Source organism: Netta rufina (genome assembly GCF_964035555.1).
Source record: "Netta rufina genome assembly, chromosome: 6".
In the NCBI taxonomy this organism is placed as follows: domain Eukaryota; kingdom Metazoa; phylum Chordata; class Aves; order Anseriformes; family Anatidae; genus Netta; species Netta rufina.
In genome coordinates, this window is record NC_140129.1 from 23,814,533 (window position 1) to 23,834,299 (window position 19,767).

The 19,767-nt window shown below is 53.7% G+C and overlaps 1 protein-coding gene across 1 annotated transcript in view; it reads right to left on the reverse strand.

Moving 5' to 3' along the window:
- The window catches only part of SLC4A3 (solute carrier family 4 member 3), a 33,541-nt gene extending 13,782 nt beyond the window's left edge, over positions 1–19,759 (reverse strand). The window contains exons 1-10 of the mRNA XM_084289027.1: positions 19,594–19,759; positions 14,548–14,688; positions 12,991–13,147; positions 9,643–9,974; positions 9,041–9,183; positions 8,438–8,649; positions 2,584–2,735; positions 1,746–1,926; positions 649–784; positions 282–456 (exon numbers count right to left, since the gene is read on the reverse strand). Coding sequence (XP_084145153.1) covers positions 282–456; positions 649–784; positions 1,746–1,926; positions 2,584–2,735; positions 8,438–8,649; positions 9,041–9,183; positions 9,643–9,974; positions 12,991–13,147; positions 14,548–14,601 — 1,542 coding nt within the window. The 5' untranslated portion in view covers positions 14,602–14,688; positions 19,594–19,759. The remainder of the gene's footprint in view (positions 1–281; positions 457–648; positions 785–1,745; positions 1,927–2,583; positions 2,736–8,437; positions 8,650–9,040; positions 9,184–9,642; positions 9,975–12,990; positions 13,148–14,547; positions 14,689–19,593) is intronic.
- Positions 19,760–19,767: the final 8 nt, after the last annotated feature.

Here is a 19,767-nt window from a genome sequence, read left to right on the forward strand (position 1 = left end):
AAAGGTCATCCTGCAAACGCCAGGGCTGTTGCTGCCATTGCAAGCTCCAGCAGACATTCACATACAGTGTGAGGCTATAATTAGGTCCCAAAATCATAACGCAGTGACCTGATTTCCAGCGCTCCAGGTGATCCAGGGGAGCTCAGCCCTTGCAATGATAAGACCTCCTGTGACAGGGCCTAGAAGTGGGCATCAGGAGTTGCTGTGTGCCATCACAGGCCAAAGGGTGACCTTAGGGTGTGCTTGGAAATAAGAGTGGTAACCCCTCACATCTCTCTTACCTCCTTGCACTCGGTCTCGTGGGCCTTGGGGTCAGCCATCTCGATGCGCTCCTCCCCCATGAGGGGCACGCAGGTGTCCGTGGTGTGGTTGTGGTGGTGGTTCCCCACAATGGAGTTCATGCTGGAGCTGGAGTGGTTCCTTGGAAAGAAGCCCTCTTTCTCATCATTCGGGTGGCTGGGGGACGGAGTGGCACAGCCTCATTATCCTGCTCCAGATAGTCTCCCTGCCCTATCCCACCACCCGCCCCACCATGGCAGTGATCCAGCTATCTGAGGTACAGCCTGATCCTTGCCAGCCTCCCTCGCTGCCTGGGGCTTGCAGATAAAGCCTTGAGCCTCCCGCAGCCCTTGTCTGTGTCTCACCCACCTGTGCTTGAGCAGCAGGGCACGCAGCACGTTGGCTCGGTCCTCCGCCCTGATCTGGTCAGAGATGATCATGGTCTCCACCATGAGGTGAGCGATGCCAGGCAGCGTGGTCTGCTCCAGGTCGAGAAGGACGGCACCTGCCAGCAGGAGGGGAAGAGCCCTGCTCCTAGTGTGCAGCACTCCCTGCTGCACACGTGCTCTGGGGACACAGCCATCCCGCAACAGCCCCACTAGCACCAGGCCCTCCTCGCACTGGAGGCACCTCTCAGCCCTTCTTGCTTCCCCTCTGCAGCCAGTCTCAGTGCCTGCACACAGGGCAGGGGCCTCAGACCATCCACCTGGTCTGGGAAGTCTTTTCCCAGGGCATTTTGGTCTGTGCTCTTGAGAAACGCGTGTTTGTGGGGACACTAGGAGCCAGGCTTTGTCTGGGGTACAGATTTTAATGCTCTCAGCTGAGAAATGCCCCAAGCCCAAGTGCCCCATGTCCTCCACGTAAACCTTTGGACCAAGAGAAACCACAAGCTTCTGTCTTGGCATGCTGAGAGCTTTCAGAAAAACTTGCCGCCCCATCACCTGTGGGATGTGAGCACTTTTCACTGAAATAGCACAAACACCATGCCGATATACAAACAGCAAGACATCCCACTCAGTGGGATGTACACGTGCAGCAGACTGCGTGGGCTCTGACTCCAGACTCTCATCCCAAGGGGATCTCTCTCTGCTCTCCAGGGAGAAAATGTCTCCCTCCGGTGAATTACCCATGCCCAGAAGCACTGGTAGCTCTGGTAGCTCCCCCTCAATCACCCTGACAGGTCTTGCCTTCTCACACAAAAGATCTCCAGCCCACACACAACTGGGTGTTGGCAGCTGCCACGTGCCTGAGAGCAGCAAAGCAGAGCAAGGAACCAACATGGACACCCTTGGGCTACCCTGGAGAATGGGGTGCAGGACTGTCTGTCTCCCCACACCCTACAAGGAGCATGGGCAGAGACACTGCTGGCATGTCTTCAGTGACCGGCAACAGAAGCTGCCCAGCACAGCCTGTCCCAGAGCAATGCACAAACCCTGGTTGGTGGCACAAAGCAGTTCCTGACTCACCATGGGCAATTGTCTTCCTGAGCTCCAGCAGGCTGCGGAAGGACAGTGAAGCCACGTGGGGTTTCCCCCACCTTGCTGTGTCCTCCTCCACATCCTCCTCAAACTTGATCCAGCGGGCTGTCTCCCTCCAGTGCATCTCCTGGTTCTTATCCACCACCAGCTCGTTCAGCTCCACAAAAACCTGGCAGGGATTACAGCAAGGATGTGAGACTTCCCTGACGCGGAGTTCTATGAGCAGTATGTGGAAAGCCTCAGCTTTGTCCTCAGTGTGCTGCTTGGTCTATAGCAATGCCTGGGTAAACCTGCCTTAGTTAACCACAGGGCTGGAGAACGGAAACAGACGGGACAAATATCACTGGCAGCAGAGCAAGAGCTTCCATCAGCACATGGAGAAGCAGAAAGCTTCAAGATGACACAGGCAGAAGAGAGAGAATGATGCAACCCTAGACCCCTCTCTACCAAAACACATCTTTTTCCTTTGCCTGCTTCTTGGCTAGAATAAGTTTTCCTCCAGGTTTCCTCCACTAACTTTCTTTACCAGAGATGGTGAAACCACTGTGCTGCCGACTTCCAAAACAGCACTACCATTTCTCTGACTGTTTTTTTTTTTTTAATGTCTTTCCTAAAGTTGAGGCTCTGTGATTTCAGAGAAATCTTGACTTTTATTGAAAAAGTACTTTTTCAGCCCTCACGACAATGGATAAGAGCTTGAAATGTTACTCCCAAGGCCATGTAAAAAATAATTATAATGAAACCACATTTGTCACTTTATAAAATGCCTGTTTCTCATCCTGATTTATGGCTTCTGAACAAGTGTGGGAGGACACCACATGGATACCTCATGAGGCTTTCTATCCAACTTCTTCTTCTTCTTCTTTTTCTTGACAGATGGGGTTGATGCTAATTTTTTGCTTGTCCTGGTGATCTGGCTCCGAGACGGTTTCTTCATCAGATGCCTCCTCACACCAGGGTTATCTTCAAAACGGTGGCCTGAGCACAAGGGAAAGGAGAAAAGCCCACCGGTGTGTCTAGTGGAAACACACTGCCTGGCACAGAACCACATCCCAGCCCACCCTCCTCCCATCAGATTACACCAGCAGAGCCCTGGCAGCTGGAGCACTCACCATCACCCTCCAGGCCTTTGAAGATCTTTCCTGTCTCACCTGCCTACGTCCAGCTGTTCCTGATGCCTTCAGAAGGAGGTTTCCTCCCAGGCTGTGGGCATCACTGCAAAAGCTTATCCACGGTACCTGCACGAGTGGTGGGCGAACCCTCCCCATGCTGCCCCAACAAAAAGCAGTCCGAAGCCTTGCCCGCACAGCTCTGCACCCCGACAGCACGGACAGGCAGCTGGCTGGGGCTCATTTCTCCCCCTGGAAAAAGGCTTGGTGCTCAGCAAGCATAAAGGACAGTGAAAGGGAAGGAGATTTAGCTGCTGGTCTGGGAGACGCGTGGAAATATCGATGGCCGTTTTATTTAATTGTGTGGTGAGACTGCAGTGTAACAGAGCAGACCCGGGACTGGCATGTAGGCTGTGCAACTAACTCCAGCTATCACTGTTTGCAGACGATCCACGGTGGTGCTGCAGTGCCCCGTGAAAGGTCTGTGTTACAGGGCTTGGCTGGCTGAATCACAGCCTCCTGAAGCCTCCAGAGAGGCTGCACTTACAGACCCACCACCAAGCTACACCAGGGCTATTAGCTAGCCAGCGCTCGCCAAGATCTGGCCAGCCCCATCTGCAATGCCAGAGAAACAGTGCTTGGACAAGATGCTTGAGCAAGTACCTACAGCACATACAGACCATGAGCTCTCTGGGCATGAGAAGTAGTGCAAAGCATTGGGCTCGAAGGCCACACGCTCTCCTTGACGTTGCAGGAAGGTATCTGTGCATCTATGGCATGGAAAGAAACAGCCCAGCACCAGGCCAAGCGTAACAGGGCTTTGCTTCTTGGAAATCTGGGTTGCTAAATTAAATATAAAATGAATCAATAGTGAGCCTCAGGGGATTTTCACCCACTGGCTGCCCTGCTGATGCAAGTCCTGCTGTCAGCTGGACTCCTCCCTGCTCCACTTACTGCACTGCAATGTCAATAGGAGCCAATAACCGCCCACTGACACAAACGTTTCTGGGAGCTGTGCATCTGGGGGGGCTTCCTCAGACTTCTGCATAGATTTCACAGCTCCTGCATGCTCCACAGCCACTTCCCCCAAACGAATGTCAAGTTCAAGTGAGAGCCTGAAGCCTGGGGTCCTTACTCAGGGTACAATCTTGGACTGACATCCAAGGGTGATGTTCCCAGAGAATAGCTCTTCCCTCCTTGCTTGAAGCCAAACTCTCCAGTGCAGCTCCCTCTCACCACGTACGGCTCTTGCCATAGCTAGCTCCAGTAGCTCCCCATGAGCAGAGCATGAGACAGTGACAGTGTCTGAGGACAGTTTATGGAGCATGATTCTCACGGTGGCTCCACTACAACAGCCTGGTGTGTCACCCTCCCACACAGCATCTCCCACAGTCTCTTCCAGAAGATGATCTTGCCATGTGTGCTTCCACCAGTCAGATTTCTCAGGCTGACCAAGTATCTTCTCCTCCAGATAAATCTGAAGATGACAAGTGTTACTGTCCACTGGTTAATGTCTTCCTCCAGAATCAGTCCTAGTCCATCCAACTCAGCAGAATGCCTTCAACCCATGTGTTAGCTCCCACTTTCCTCCTTCCTCTACCCTCCGTCCACAAGCAGAAAGACCAGAACGAGGCATCAGGGTAGGTGTATCAGTACTAGAGAGCAACTTGCTGGCCCAGCATCACAGCAAGGGTGAACATTTCCTATTTGCCTCAATGGTAAGCTAGAGCATCACCTCAAGGAAGAAGAGACTGAAACCCTATCGCTTGGAATAGTTAAAGTTAGACTAAACAAAATGTTAGTCAACACACAAAAAGTCCCATATATCAACATATAAAAAGCCTTGTGCTGGCTTCTGGAAAAGAGCTATTGTCCTTGCCACAGCTTTCCCAGTTTTAGCTGGAGTGGGACAGTATGTTTGTGAGTAAATATGGATACACAGAGACACACTAACACCACCAACCCCGAAGTATGTACATGCATGTGGGATGTGTATTACAGCTATATGGCCAAGTGCGTGCAGACATGTAGCAGAGCATGTCTAAGTGGGAAGGTGAAGACAGAGGCAGGACAGACCTGTGCAGACACACACAGGTGTGTGAGGATGAGGTTGGGCCACGCCTGTTGTGTCTACAGAATACCTGTGTCAGTGTGAAAAGGAAGCTAAGTAAGACACGAGAGGAGCTGTGAAGATGCAAGCTCTCTGTGCTTCAGGTGCCAGCTAGCATCAGAGAAAGAACAAACCTGCAACCTGCCACGCATCTCTGGAGGCTGTGACAAGAGGCATGCTGTCAGTCCTGTATGGGGGCCTGGACCAGGAATCAGCTCTGTGGACCCCAGGACAGGGGGAGAAGCAACATAGAGAGCAGGAGCAAGACAACTTTCCTGGGTGCTGTTTGCATGCATACTCAGCCAAGACAGGATGTATTTTTTCCCCTAACACAGACCACCTAAAGCAGAAATAGCAGACTGAAGACCTGTCACTTCTCCATCATTCAGATGTCAGCATGCACTGCACCGTGGAAAAACACGAATAGAGCAGATACTAGGGAAATGCAATACAGACTCCCTGGATGGCTTGGCACAGAACCCAAATCTGTCCTGGCTGGTGCTGAGTTCAAGGTAACAGAGCCAGCTGGACCCCAGCTAATCTTTGTTACCACCCAGGTGTCCCTGCACAGTGCCCCCGTGCTCCAGTAACTAAAAGGAGTATAAAGAGACCGGCTCAGGTCCAACAAGGACTCTGCCCTGCAGAATCTATTCCTCCTCAGTCAGAGATGATCCTGGAAGAGCAACTGCCACGTAGCAAGTAGCTGAGCAAGCGGCACTAGCTGGACACAAGCTGCCTCTGTACAGACCTGACTTTGTTGTGTCTGCTCTCTCTGTCTCTGCCGTATCTCTGCGGGATTAATTCACAGTGTGGATTTATTGTGCAGAAATAATTAAGAGTTGACTGGGCAGCACATCCTATTTCAAGCACCTGCAGCATTAGCTGTAGCAATCAATGAATGTGCTAACTGTTAGCAAGCCCAATATCCCCCCTTCATAAGTGATGCATATCACACCTTCTAGAAGCAATCTGCCCCTTCCACCTTCCCAAGAGCTGCCATTGTTTCTTGGGTGAAATTGGGGCAATTTCTCCCACTTTTAATGCATAGATTGCTCAGCCTGGGACAGCTGACAGTGACAATTTGCTCCAGGTTTGTGTTTTGAACTTTGCTCCTATTAAATTGTCTGTGACTTTACAGTAACAAGTACCAGACGTAGCCAGAGGCAAATCCCCACTTGCCGGTCCCTGTACAAGCACACAAGCAGACGTTTCTTCCCCAGAGGCTGCAAGGCTTATAAAGATGGACTAGCTGAGACAGAGAAAATGATGCTGGGACCGGGAGGAATGGCAAATTAAATATTTTGCCTAAGATCATAATGGCACGCTGTGGCAGAGCCAGAAACTGAACCAAGCCTCCTGAGTCCGTGTTGCACTCTGCCTCCCCACTCCTGCTTGCAACGCCTGCAAGCGAGCTAGTTCTGGGGCCATGTCACCTTCCCTTGCGCACTTGTACAATGCCTTGAAAAATCAGAGCACGATCTAGATGAGGACATTTGGGCAGCTGCCACAGAGCTACGACTGTGAATGGTGTCACTCCCAAGGTGACACGCAAAGCTGCCTTTTAACTGCGAGTGACCACTGCCTGCTGAGAAAAGAAAGGAAAAGAAAGGTGGAGTGAGGCTCTGGTTCCTGTGCAGTCCCTGGGATGGCTCAGAGAGCCAGTTTTTCACAAGGGCTGCACGGGTAAGGAAACAGATGCAGAGAACAGAAAGGTGCTCGTTGCTCTTGGGATTCCTATTCTCTCCTTCCCTGCTTTTCTCACTCTCACTTCCTTCCTCCTTTCCCCTTTCCAGGCACCCCAGCCAGCCTGCCATTAGCTGATTTCACAAACAACACTCAAGCCTGCAGACACAGGCACCAGTTTATGTCCTCCCCAGTGCAGAGCTGAGAACCTGATACCTTCTGCTTCTCTCGGATCTGTGGCCCAGCTCAAATTCCAGCAAAGAGCAACAGCTCATTGTCACTCTGTGCCACAGATGGAAGGAAAATTTCTCTGTTCTTATGCATAGCAGCTTCTCCTCTGGCCACAGCACAGGCTACATCCCGAGAAGCACAAACTAAAGATGCAACTGCCTCCAGAACTACTCGAGCAAGATACACACAGGGAAGCACCTCAACACTATGAAATGGATCTGTACAGACCTCAGACACACACACAGACAGCTCCTCCAGCATCCCCAGGCACAGGGCTGCATGCAGCGGGGCAGACAATCCCTTCTCTAAACCAGGAGACAAACCTGACACAGAGGGGGCAGCAGACAGCAAACACAGGGTGGGGGATACTTAGATCGGGGCTCTACAGCTGCAACCGGGGGTCACTGCTCTGGTACTTACAGGTGGGCTCCCCGCCTGGGTAGCCCAGATGGTTTCTGATGGCCTCCCATAAATCATAGTCTTCAAAATTGAAGGCAAATTCATCCAAGTCTTCATAGCCGAGCGAGTTGCGAATGCAGGTGCTCATTGCTACCTCAGGGCTGCTGCCCCCTTCCGATTCCCTCGCTGCCTCCTCTCCCTTCTGCAGGGTTGTCATTTTGTCCTTGCGAAGGTCAGGGGTCAGGCGCCATGAGCCACTCACCTTCAGAGCAGGGGCTGGGGTAGCCAGGCTGAAGCGCAGAAGGCGAGCTACCCCGGGAGGGCTTCACCGGAGCCCTGGGGCCAGCCCCGGTGCCTCGCTCCCCTGGGCACGGGGCATGAAGGTGCTGGCTGCAGCAGCCCCTGCAGACTGACCAGGTCCTGGAAAGGATATTTCCACCCAGGGATGTTCCTGCGGGGGCTGCCCCAGTGGCTCCTCGGGAGCGGGATCCTCGCTGTGCCGCGGGGTCTGTCGCTGGCTGCCCAGGGACAGCCCGGCTCAGCGCACAGCACCGCTTCTCTCCCTCACTCCCCTCTGGTGTCTCCCTCCCTCTCCAGCCTGCAGAGCAACCTATTGAATTCTCCATGTCCTCGGGCCCGGAGCGTGCATTTCCATGACGTCTCTGCTGTCTGCCCTCACGCGCGCACGGGGGCAGGCCCCTCAGAGGCGCTTGGGAAGGGGCAGCCGCCTCTCGGTGAGCGGCGCGGAGGAGAGGGGAGGCTCCTCACATCGGGTGTCTGCCGTGTAAGAGCTGGCGTGGCACACGGAGGGCTGGTAACTGGGAAAGTGTGTCAGGGAAGGAGAGAGCTGGGTCTCAGGGAAGCGCAGGGAGCCCTGAAATGGAGAGGGCAGCGGGGTGGGTGGAAGAGGGCCGGCACCTGTGGCTTGGGTGGGAGGAGAGGTGCTGGGCTCATGTGGAAAGATGGGCACTGGTGCTCTGGCAAAACTGACAGAGAGGAGTCAGAGCTAGAAAAGCAGGGGCTGAGGAACAGGGAGATGAGGACCAGGTCCTCAGGGAAGGCTGATGACCATGCCTGGAGCTGTCAGGGAAGAGGGCAAAGCAGAGAGGTGCAAGGAACACGCGCACTGTGGTACCACAGAGCCTCACTTTTCATGCCGTCCAAGTCAGCGGATGCCAGCATCTGGGCCTCAGCCTCATCCGTGGGGACACGCTGGTACGCTGCGCTCTCCAGTGTGGTCATGCTGCCGATGCACATTCTCTCCTTCAAGTCGTAGGTAACTCGCTGCCCACTCGCCACCTGGCCCCAGGGCTTGCGCTTCTCCCACCCTCGGGACAGACGTTCCCGAGGCCCCGGGAGGCTGCAGAGACCAAAGAGACTGACGGTAGCAAAGAGGGGGAGTGGCGACAGGCTCTGCCCCTTGGCAGGGGACGAGGACCTCATGGTCCTTACTCAGTTTCCCAGCTTGCAGGTCAGCATGAACTAACTGGGAGAAAGAACACACCACATGCACAGCCCAGTGCCCCTAAACCCACATCCTGGGGATCCCATAGGGCTAAAGAGATCCCAGGAAGCGACCATCCTGCTGGGGAGCAGCAGTGTTGCTGCAGCCACTGAGCCATGGGGCCCCTGTGGTTCAGCAGGAGAGCAGAGGCTGGGCACAGCCACACACCTCCCCGTGCTACCCCAGGGGCAGAGCAGTGACCCCCCAGCCCGTGCAGGGTGGCAGCAGCTCAGCTGCGCTCTGCTACCTGGGGAGGGAGGCAGAGCTCTTGTCCGGCTGCAGGTCGGTGAAGCACGGCGCGGGGGACAGGATGCCACACTCCTCCTCCACGTGGAACTGCGCTGGGGCCAGAGCGCTGCCGGACTCGTCCTCATCACTGCCGATGGTGAACTGCGGAGACAACAGCCCTGAGAGCACGAGCCAGCCCAGGCAGCCCTTGGCACAGCCCTCGGCACACAGATCCTCCCCGTGTCCCTACAGACTAGTAAAGGCCACTCCAACGTCCCCCATGTGCCCCACACACCCTGGGACTGGCCATATTAAGCCCCCCATCTGGTACACCCAGGAACAGACACACTGATCTTCCCCCATGTCTGACACCCCAAAATGGCCATGCGCACCCTCCCCAGCATCCACCCTGGGCAAAGACCTGTCATTGTCCCCTGGTGCCCATCTCTGCTAGGCAGGGACAGAACCACTCTTCCCACAATATCCCACAGCTTTGGGGCTCTCCTCTACAAACTCTTCCACCCAAGCAGCTCACTCCCTTGACCACAAACCCTTTACTGACCTTCCCTCCACAGCCCCCAGGCTCCCACACCCACCCAGGCAGGGATGCCCTAGCCTTGCCTTTGGTTTGCTTGGGGGCTCCAGCTTAGGGGACGTGTCCTTCCCACGAGCTTCGCCCTCAGACTCTGCAGAGATCTCTTTCTCCTGGGCCTCCTCCGCCTCAGACTCTCCTTCTTCCTCTTCTTCTTCCTCTTCTTCCTCCTCTTCTCCCCCTTCCTCGTCCACTTCCTGGATGGTGGGGGTGACCTCTGAGGGGGGTACCGAGGTTTTCTTCTTTTTCTTTCTCCTTTTTTTCCTCCTGCTGGCACGGGGGGGCCTCTTTTGGTACTTGAGGGCAGAAGGGAGGTGAGTGGAAAGGAGATGATGGATGTGGTGCGAGGTTTGGCGGTGGACTGAGAGAGAAAAAGAGAGTCAGGGGCAGGAAAAGGCTGGGAGGAACCTGCCAGACGCCCCTCCAGGAAACAGCATGGTCTGGAGATCAAGGGCCAGGAAGGGCAAGGAGAGCCACCAGCCCGCAGGGACACAGCAAAGCTCTTTCAGCGATGTGGCAGGCTGATGCATCCAGCCTGGCGTGGCCATGGAGGCAGCCCTCATGCAGTGCCAAACCTCCCCAACCCAGCTCCACCACCCTGGGCAAGGCAGGACTCTCCCAGGGCTGCTGAAAGCCATTCGCACGGCTAGGCAGAGCTGCAGGGACCTGCCAGAGACACTACCCCCTTCCTAAACACAGGGAAATACTTCTCACTTTATCAAATAAGCAGAGTTTGGGCCATTTACAAACATTTCTTTCCTGCATGGTGTTCTTTAGTTCAGCTTAAATAGATGTGCCTTATTTCACTGGCAGGCTTTGACAGGAATTACAGACCAAGTCTTTTAGTGCAGATGCAACATAAATCCAAGTCCCAGGTTCTTGGGGGAGGCTTGTGCCTACCAGCCCCTGAAATGCAGGTTCAGTTAGGAGGTTCTCTTTATAAACCAGGGTAAAAAACAGGGCAGAAGGACTTTTCGTCAAACTAATCTACAAAGAGAAATTCATACAGGGTTGACCTGGGTGTCGTGGGAATTACACAGCGAGAAGAAATTAATGGCATTTCTGAGCCATCACTCAAAAACAATGATAATGAACCATGCAGGGAGCAGGGTAAGCTCAGCACCTCCCTGCAAGAGATAGAAAGCCATTTCTGCCTGGTCTATCTGCAGGCACAAAGCCTCCCATAGACAGCCTGCAGGATGCACAGACCCTGGGGCTGCACCCGGAGCAGCTGAAATCACGGGGGCACCAGCCGCTTTGCAAGGGGGCTTTGCTCAGCAGCTCTTCCTGAGGAATTGTTTCCAGTCTGTTTTGATTTGGTTCCTTCCCAGCTTTCCTGTGACATGGCAGCAAAATCTGTTTATAGTGAAAACTACCTTCAAAGGACGTTTTCAATGGAAGCTGTAACCTTCTCCCTGGGAGAGCCAGGCAGGTTCATTGTTCTGGTGTCATGTTTCCTTTCCTTTGGTTTCTCAAGTCTTTTCTCCCTTGTTTCCCCCCTTGGGAACAGACGGAATATTTCACACACCCCCCTGGTTCAGCAGGAGAGCCTTGTGGCAAGATTAGAAGAGATTGGGAATGGCCATACATGCAAAATGGGAAGAGTTTGGTCTCTTTATAAACTCTTTTTCTTCCAAAGCATTCTTTAGTTCTTTGACTTAAATGTACCCTTTAGATGTACCCTTTTCACTGGCAGGTTTTGGCACTCCTGTCCTGCTACTGTGCTGCCTAGCGCTGCTCTGCCTGCCATGGGTAGCTCAGGCATTAATTTCTAATGTAGCAAGAAGCAAGGAAGGCCCCAGCTGTGCATACGTTGTTCCTACAGCAAAGCTGCTGCTGAAGACACAGCCCATTCACTCCTGGATTGACTGCATAAGCCCAAGACAGAAATGTCTGCATTTTGGATCATGTTAGTGATTCCTGGCTTTGAGAGTGGCAGGAAACATTTCTAAACCCAACGAGCATTCACTTCTATGGGTTCGTAGAATATCTTCCAAAGTCTAATGGCCTAACCAGATCTTCCCACTTCATGAATACAAAGTGCATAAAATTTCCAATAGCCAGGTTTGACACAGTCCTAGGTAACAGGGACACATCAGGAGCTCAAAGGAAAACAAGCTTGATTCTGACAAAGAGAGGATACTTCTATTGAGAAAAAAAAAAAAAAAGCAAAACAGTACAAGCCTGTAGGCAAATTTTCCAAGAAGCTTCTGCCATGCATGCTCAAGCAGATCATCTGTGTACTCTGAGCCAATTCGCACAGCTGTGCCCGCAGGCAGAGCTCCAGAGCAGGTAAGTCCCACCAGCACAGTCCAGGTATTCAACCCGCAGCAAAGCTATCAGCACCTTGCAGCCATGTGTGCGAGTGACTGTGTGCTTCGGTGCAAAGTGCTGTTTTAGTGTAGCCTCTGTGGAGAAATGGCACAAGCAGAAAGTAGCAGCTGGGGTGCATTATAGTAGTAGACTTCTACTAGCAAACTTCTACAGCACCGACTGGAAAGAAGTGGCCAAGCAGCAAGCAGCCTGGTGATGTCCTAAGGACAAAATGTTCCTGAGGTTGCATCCTATCACAGTTAAGTCGTAAAATAAGCAGCATCTGATTGTGGAGAGCCGGAGACTGGGAAACTGACCCAGCCATTGCTACTCATCTTCCATACAAACAGCCTGCTGGCTGGGGTACTCCTCTTCCTGCCCGTTACTGTTACTACAAGCTAATGCAACCAGTCTACAGCAGGCAGTAGCTTATGGCTGCTCTTGCGGGCATACTCTCATTTTACAGCCAGAGTGACTTTCACTGTTGCCACCTTCATGGAAGGGTGGTTGGTGGAATAAATGTGCTGATCAGAGGATTTCAGGGGAGACGGCTACAGCATTTTAAACTCACACTCCGTTTTTATTTTTCTGTCCTTTCTTTGAGCAGATAAACCTGATGGTTTCATGGTTGCTATTTAGAAATACACAGGCATGTCTGACTGGAGCCATCTGCTTTCAGATTGGGGAGGACAGCCTGGCTCCTAGCCATGTTTGGATGTTTCTTTGCAGCCATATGGAAGAAAAATAGTTTCAAACTGGAAACTTGAGTTTGGTGGAAGTGGCTGCAGAGGTGCTTGACACTGGGTGGGGAGGTGAGCGAGCACCCAGGCCTGAGCAATGCTGTCACCTGGGCTGGGCAGTAGCTGTGCCTCCAGGGACAAGGGACACTGGTGGGGAGCAGACTGGGATGAGGCAGTGGGCACTGGGTGTACACAGCATTCAGGGACTGCTCTGAAGGGAGGAAGGGTCTGCAGGGACCCCAGCACAAGGCTGCAGAGCACGTGAGGCTGAGCAAGGGTTAGCAGTGAGGGTGGAAGTGGGTATGGTGGTTCAGACCTACGTACATTCAAAATCTCTCTCACTGTAGCTGCGTCTCTGCTTCTCCAGATTGCTTGATGCTGACTTGCTTATCAGGTCCCCAAATCTCTCGACTGACAAGGTCTTATCCAAGTCCTCATCGTCCTCGGCACCAGGAGAGGCTTTCTCTGCATGATCTCTGCCCTGCACAGAAATCACCAGATAACAATCAAACACTGCAGACTCCTACAGTCCTCTGGGTCCTGCAAATGGGGTTGAGCTTGCTGAAGAGCAGTGGGCATCACACCACAGGGCTGGGGAACAGTTACTCATTTATGGGCACAGCTCCACTGAGAGTCAAGAGTCAGAACAGATCAGCAAGCCTCTGAGCTACCAGCTGAGACGTGCAGCTTTCTTTTAGCTGGGATTTCTCTTTCCTCACACCTTCCTGCTACCCTCCGGCCTTCCCTTTGCTCAGTCTGACAGCCCTCCCTCTTGAGATTTCTCTCTGGGAAACGGCATCCCTGCTCCGGGGAGGCAGATTTCAAAGCTGCTCTTACTGCTCTGGTGAGCTGCCCTTGGGGCACTGACCACCCTGTACATCCCCCACCTCTCCTGCAATCCTGGGGCTCCCGTGTTTCCTTTAGCATGCCTTCTTCAGGCTTTTCTGCCTGAGAAGCCTCACGTTTCAGGCTGCAGGCACTCCTCTGCCTTTTGCTGGTAGAGATGCTCTGAGAAGAGCATCGCCAGGTGACTCCTGTCCTTTCTGCCTCCTGAGCAGCTGCAGCTGGTAAAATTTTCCGTCAATAGAGCCGAAATGCCAGTGCTGAGCTGTTGTGGACTCCTGCGTTTCCATGGAAACAGGAGGAGGCCCAACTGTGACAAATCTGCCTGTGCTGGGCGGAAAGAGGGAGCAAGGCGGCCTGGGCCGCGTTCTGCCTCCCCCCACGTCCCTCCACGGCCAGGCTGGGTGCTGCAGGGGCACCGAGCATCTCTGCAGGCCGGCTGTGGGAAGGGAGCACTGGGCACTCAGCAGTGGCTGTGGTGGGGCCTGGGTAACGAAGGAGGTGTGAGAGGGAGAGGCAAGAATAAAAACGAGCTGGGGAGTGGGCTGGGGATGGAGGCAGGGCCCATGGGTGAGCGGTGCCAGATACAGCGCTCTCAGGTCTGTACCTCAGACATATCTGTGCACGTGGGGATGAGGCTGCTTCACTGCCCACCTCAGCACGGGTGTCCCAAACATGGTAAAAACAGGGAGAGTCTAACTGAGAGCTGCCCAGCTCCTCACAGAGACCGTCTGGCTGGAGCACCATGGAGCTGCATGGAGCATCATGGAGCTGCAGGCACCATGTGCTCCCAGAGGCTCCTACCACTCGCCTACTGCACCCATCAGCACCCGAAGGCACCCTCTGGCCTTCCTGACCACAGCAGAGCAGATCTGGCCTTGTGGGCAGCCTCGGGGCACCCTTGGTGCCGACACAGCCGCAGCGAGCGGAGGCTCTGTGCTGCTGCAGGCTGCCAGGATGTGGGTCCCGCGCATGGCCTGGCAGCAGCGCGGTTCCCGGGGCAGACACGGCACCGCTGCTGCTGGATTCCCACCTCACCTGCTGCAGGTCGATGAAGACTTCTCCTACGGGAGGGGACTCTCCAGCTGCCATTTTGGTTCAGGACCTAAGGGCCTGGGCAAAATATCAACCCTTCTCTTTCACCGGCAGGCACCCAGCAAACCTGGAGAGTGGCATAACCTGTGGAGAGAGGGCAGGACAAGGGAATGTCGTGGGAGACTGCCACCCACTGCCCTCAGCCCCCGTGGCTCCTAACCCAGAGAGGCCACCTTGGGGAACCTCCCCAGCACCACCAGGACAGGGCTGTCCCTCAGCACGGTGCGGTGAGGGGGTGGGAATGGCACGGACCACGCTGCTTTGGTGCCAGCTCTGCCAGGTCAAGGCCAGGGGAGGCCCTGACACCTCCCTGTCCTCCTCCGAGCGAGGCGCTGCTCCGAGCCGTGCTGTGCCATGGAAGGGAAGGTTTCCTGCTCAGTCACCTCCCTACCAGCACATCTGGGCGAAGTTGGAGCGTGGCTGAGCAGCGGGCAAGGGTAAATGGGAAAGGCAAGGTGCTGAGGGGGCATGCCAGCAGCAGGCAGCGCGGAGCAGTCCTGTGCCACATAGCCTTAAAAACGGGCAGGCCCCAAAACAGCCACGAGGAGCCTCAGAAAGATCCATGCAGGGCAGAGAGACGGCACAAGGACAAACAGTTCTGCATTCATACAACAGACACAAAGCAATACGTGTTATGGGGGAAGAGGCCCACCCAGACCGCAGAGATGTGCACTGCCTGCACCAGCGTGGTTAAGGGACCGATAACCCCGTGGGCAGCCCGAGGGAGTGCTCTGCTCAGCGTTCAATTGCAAGGGAAGGAGGCAACGAGGTTCCACAGGTCATAAGGAATGGGATTGAGAGTAACACAGAAACAGCTCTAGTCATGTCACATCTACAGCAACAGGGCAGGCTGAGCTCAGCATGGGCTGCCCCCTCTGCTGTCACATCAGGGAGAGCTGGAGATGGTTCAGAGACTGGCATGGGGGAGATCTGGGCCTCTGAAAACTCATCTGAACTCATACGGAGGCAGACAGAAGGTGCACGCACATCCACAGCAGTTTGGGGAGGGATGGCTAAGCAAAGTGTTCTCATTTCATGGAGCAAGAAAAGGGACATTCATTAAAACTGCAAGGGAAGAATACAAATTAATAGAAAACTGGCAAAAGAGAAGATTTTTGTCATTGATGTCATTAGGGGGAAAAATACTGCAAAATTAGAGGACAGCTTGGGCATCTCTCTGGGTACCAAGTCATATTTATTACAAAGCACATCTTTCAGAGCAAGCTATTCTGTAGCTATGAAGCTTTGGAAGAAGTAGTAGAGAAGTGCAGGCCACAGCTTGGAGATCTGCTAAAGCATTTCTTACCATCTCATCTGAAGTACCTCGCAGGGGCCCTGTTCAAGACACAACACTAAAACAGATGGTCTAAAGGTGACACCAGTAAGGCCACTTCATCACCCCTCCTCCTACCTTGGAAGATCTTCAGAAGGTGCTACTGCAGGCTCTGCTTATCCTGCCTACCCAAAGGCACACATTTATGAAGCCAAAAAATTCTGGGGCCATCTCTAAGGCAACTTCAATGTCATCACTGATGAAGCACGTTCTCTTGGTCCAAGCCATCTTCTCTCAAACCATTTTTATGGATCTAGCAGCTATCTCAGGATGCAGTCATGCAAATGAACAAACTATCGAGCAGTGCCAGAAGCAGTACAGCTACAAGTGACATGCTGCAATAGGATAGGGCTGCAAACAGCTAGAGCGCGATTTTGGGGCTGCACACCCAGGCCTTGCAGGCATGAATGACAACAGTTCCTTCCTGTGGTATCAGGAGGACTCCACATGCAATGTTTGCTCAGTACCAGACAGGGAGAAAAAGCGTGAAAGGACCAAATTTTATTAAAATTGAGGAATACTGGAGGCACTAACACAGCTACGTGGATGGGGATAGGACAATTAAAACTTATGGTGAATAACCTGAGATTTTTGCTGTTCTTTTCCTCCCTTTGAACGTCACCATCCTAATTATCGTGAAAAAGGCAAAACTTAGTGGATGAAATTCCTCAAACACACTGGACTGAAATCTACAGTAACTGAACCCTTCTATGAGACCTGAGCAGCTCAAGAGAAATACGCTGCCAAGACAAGGAAATGGAGAGTCCAAACCATAAGGAACAGGGTGAAACAATGAAAATACCCAATTCACTCTGCAGATCTGTTAAGGCTCCTACTTTAAGGTGTAATCTTCAGGTTTCCACTCTGTTTTCCAAGACAGATGGAGCAAAAGGGTTCAGAGAGAAAAAACAGAAAAAGGAGAAAGGTCTGGAAATGAGCTGTAAGAGGAGACTGAGCTGCTTTTTTGGTAGGAGACAAGATAGGGAGAAGGGTAATACATGTCTTTTATTTCCTTTCGCTTTTAACTCAGAAAAAGGGTATCATTCCATGAAATCAAACAGCAGCAAATTTGAAACTGAAGGAAGGGAACACTTTATTACAGTGAGAAGAGCTGGCAGGTGGACCCTGGCTCTGCAGTCCCTCAGGGCCAAGGCATCGTGTGCATTAAAAAAAAGGGGCTGGGGATTTGCGAGGAACATAACATCCACAGCCACAGCCACAGCAGAGACAACTGACAGCAAAAACGTGCTACAAGTACTACTACTTCACAGCTTTGGAAGGCAGTTCTGCTAGTGGCAGAATCCCTAAAAACTAGCAAAATGATAATGGTAATTTAACAATAAAAAATACCAACGCTCAGCTCCACCTCTGTGCCACTAATGCATCTTACGGGACCTTGAACAGAAACTGCAAACTACCGGCACTGTTGGAAAACAATGTGTGTTGTTCCAGGTCGGCTGCAGGTTGCTCTGAAGCTACGCAAAGGCTGACAGGGGTATTCAAGATCGGGGTGGGAGGAAACCCACAGGCAGGAGACCTGCTGGATGCGACGAGCTCTTCTGGCATGGTCTCTGCAAAACATGACGCTGAGTTTACAGCTCCAGCCTGACTGCCTAAATGAAGTTAAAAGGGTTGGAAAATTCAACGCTTAGTCTCTCTTTACCCAACCAAGCGGCGTATTCTCAAACATGCTGAAAATATGTCACTCTAATGACTCTGCTGAGCAGCTAAAAGCGAGACAGCTGTACTAGCAGTAAAACAAGGAAGCCCTTGGGACCCGCTTTGAGATTTCAGGGGGACTATGTGGTGTGCAGGGGTTTTCCCCCATCCCTACTCACCCTGTAGATGCAGGAGGTGAGGCATGGCAGCCCCCAGCACGTGTTGGGATCTGAACCATACAAGGTCTCCTATGTCCTCTTCCCATCCTAACACTGTAATAACACATTTAACGGGCACACTGAGACTACATGAGCTTCTTTGGCTCCCTATTTATCCCCCCCAGGAAAAACTAAGCCTGCGTGCAAATGCTGCACAGATGCTCCTCCGAAGGCAGCAATCCCTTCCCAGGGCAGACGTGCTGCCCACGGGGCACCCGGCATCCCGAAGGTGCCGGATGGCCCCCGGGAGCTGCAGCACAGCCTTGCTGTCAGGAAATCTGTTTAAGGACTGGTAACACTACAAATCACTTCCAGCACTGAGGGGATTCTGAGGATGCCAAGAGCCGAGCGCTGCGGTTTGGAGTGCCGATTCGGTGCACTCCTTGGTGGCTGGCCACTAGAGGCCACTTGCCCCTTACTCTGCAGCGCCTGGTGTAACCTGTCATAGGAAGGCTGGCGAGACATCGCCTCGGATCCAGCCTGGCATTTTCTATTACCTGCAACAGAAGGAGTTCAGGGAAGAGCAACAAGAATTGCCAGTAGGCCAGGGGGATTGATTTATGAGGAAAGGTTAGCAGCTAAATTTGTCTAGCGCAAGATGGGATGACTAAGATGGGGAGGGGACGTGCCAGCAGTCTGGAAGGATCTCAGGGGTGTAGAACACAAATGAAGATTATTTTTTTTCAGGCGGACCCACACAGAGAGACTCAGAAATGGGTTAAAATTTAAAAGAGAAATTTAAAAAGAACATCAGGGAGAATTCTGCTAATAAGCATCATGCTGAACCACCCAGCCTGCTAGGATCGCTGCCTGGGCTGTCACGAGAAGAACACAAGACAAAAGGGGGCTAAAAACCAATACACCGAAAGAAAGCTGAATGAATGATACCTCCATCCTACTCTATCTCACGCGTGTCAGGAGTACGTGATTCAGCAATCCCGCTAGAAGTAATTTTCAGCAACAGAAGCATAACACCAGCAGGCCAGATTCGAAGGGAGGCCAGGAAAAATCCACAGACCGCTGGCTAGTGCGCGCTCGCACCTTCCTTCTCTCTCCATGAGTGCGTTGCCCTCGCTCATGCCAATTCCTGCGGGGGCTCTCCCCTCCCAGTGCAGCCTTGGGCAGCAGCAAGCAGCGCGGCACTCACCCGGCTCGAACCATGTCCTAGGCTAAAGGCAGGCAGGAGGAAACCAGGCAGGCACGTCCCGCGATGCCAGCAGCGAAGGGATCTCCCGAGGGCCACATGTTGCTGCCATGCATCCAGCAGGGCTCCCCAGGTCCCCAGGGGCCCGTTTGCAGCAGCGTGCAGATGGAGCTGTGCCATCCCGCTGAGCAGGGGCAAGGCCAGCAGCCCCCGGTGCCCCTTGGCAGGTTGAGTTTGGGCAGAGAGCTGCAGCCGGCCGTCCCACACACAGGGGTGAGCAGGGAAACCTCTCAGCTCTTCCCTTAGCTCCAGCAGCCAGGCTGGGGACCCTTTAGCCGTGGGGTGTCCAGGCAGGGAGCTGGTGCTGGGAGAGGAGGAGAGCCAGCGGTGGGGTGCGGGGGGCTGACAGCACGGGCAGAAAGGGACGGAAACTTTTGGGGCGAGATTGAATCCGTCCGGGTTCCGTCTGTCTGTCTGTCTGTCTGTCTGTCACAGCGGCACGGGGAGGGGGCGAGAGCGAAACAGCGAGGGGCCGAGCCCGGGGGGGCAGCGCGGCACAGGGTCCCGGACACACGGACACACACACACACACACCCGGACAGACGGACGGACAGACGGCCCCGCGGGGCCCCTACCTCGCACCGCCGGAGGAGGAGGAGGAGGAGGAGGAGGAGGAGGAGGCGGAGAGCTCCGTGCGGGTCCCGGGCAGGCGGCGCTGCTGCTGCCCGCCGCCCGCCGCCCGCTTTGTGCCGCCCCCGCTCGCGGCTCGGGCTGCGGCGGCGCGGGGCTCCCCCCCCGGGGCCGGTGGC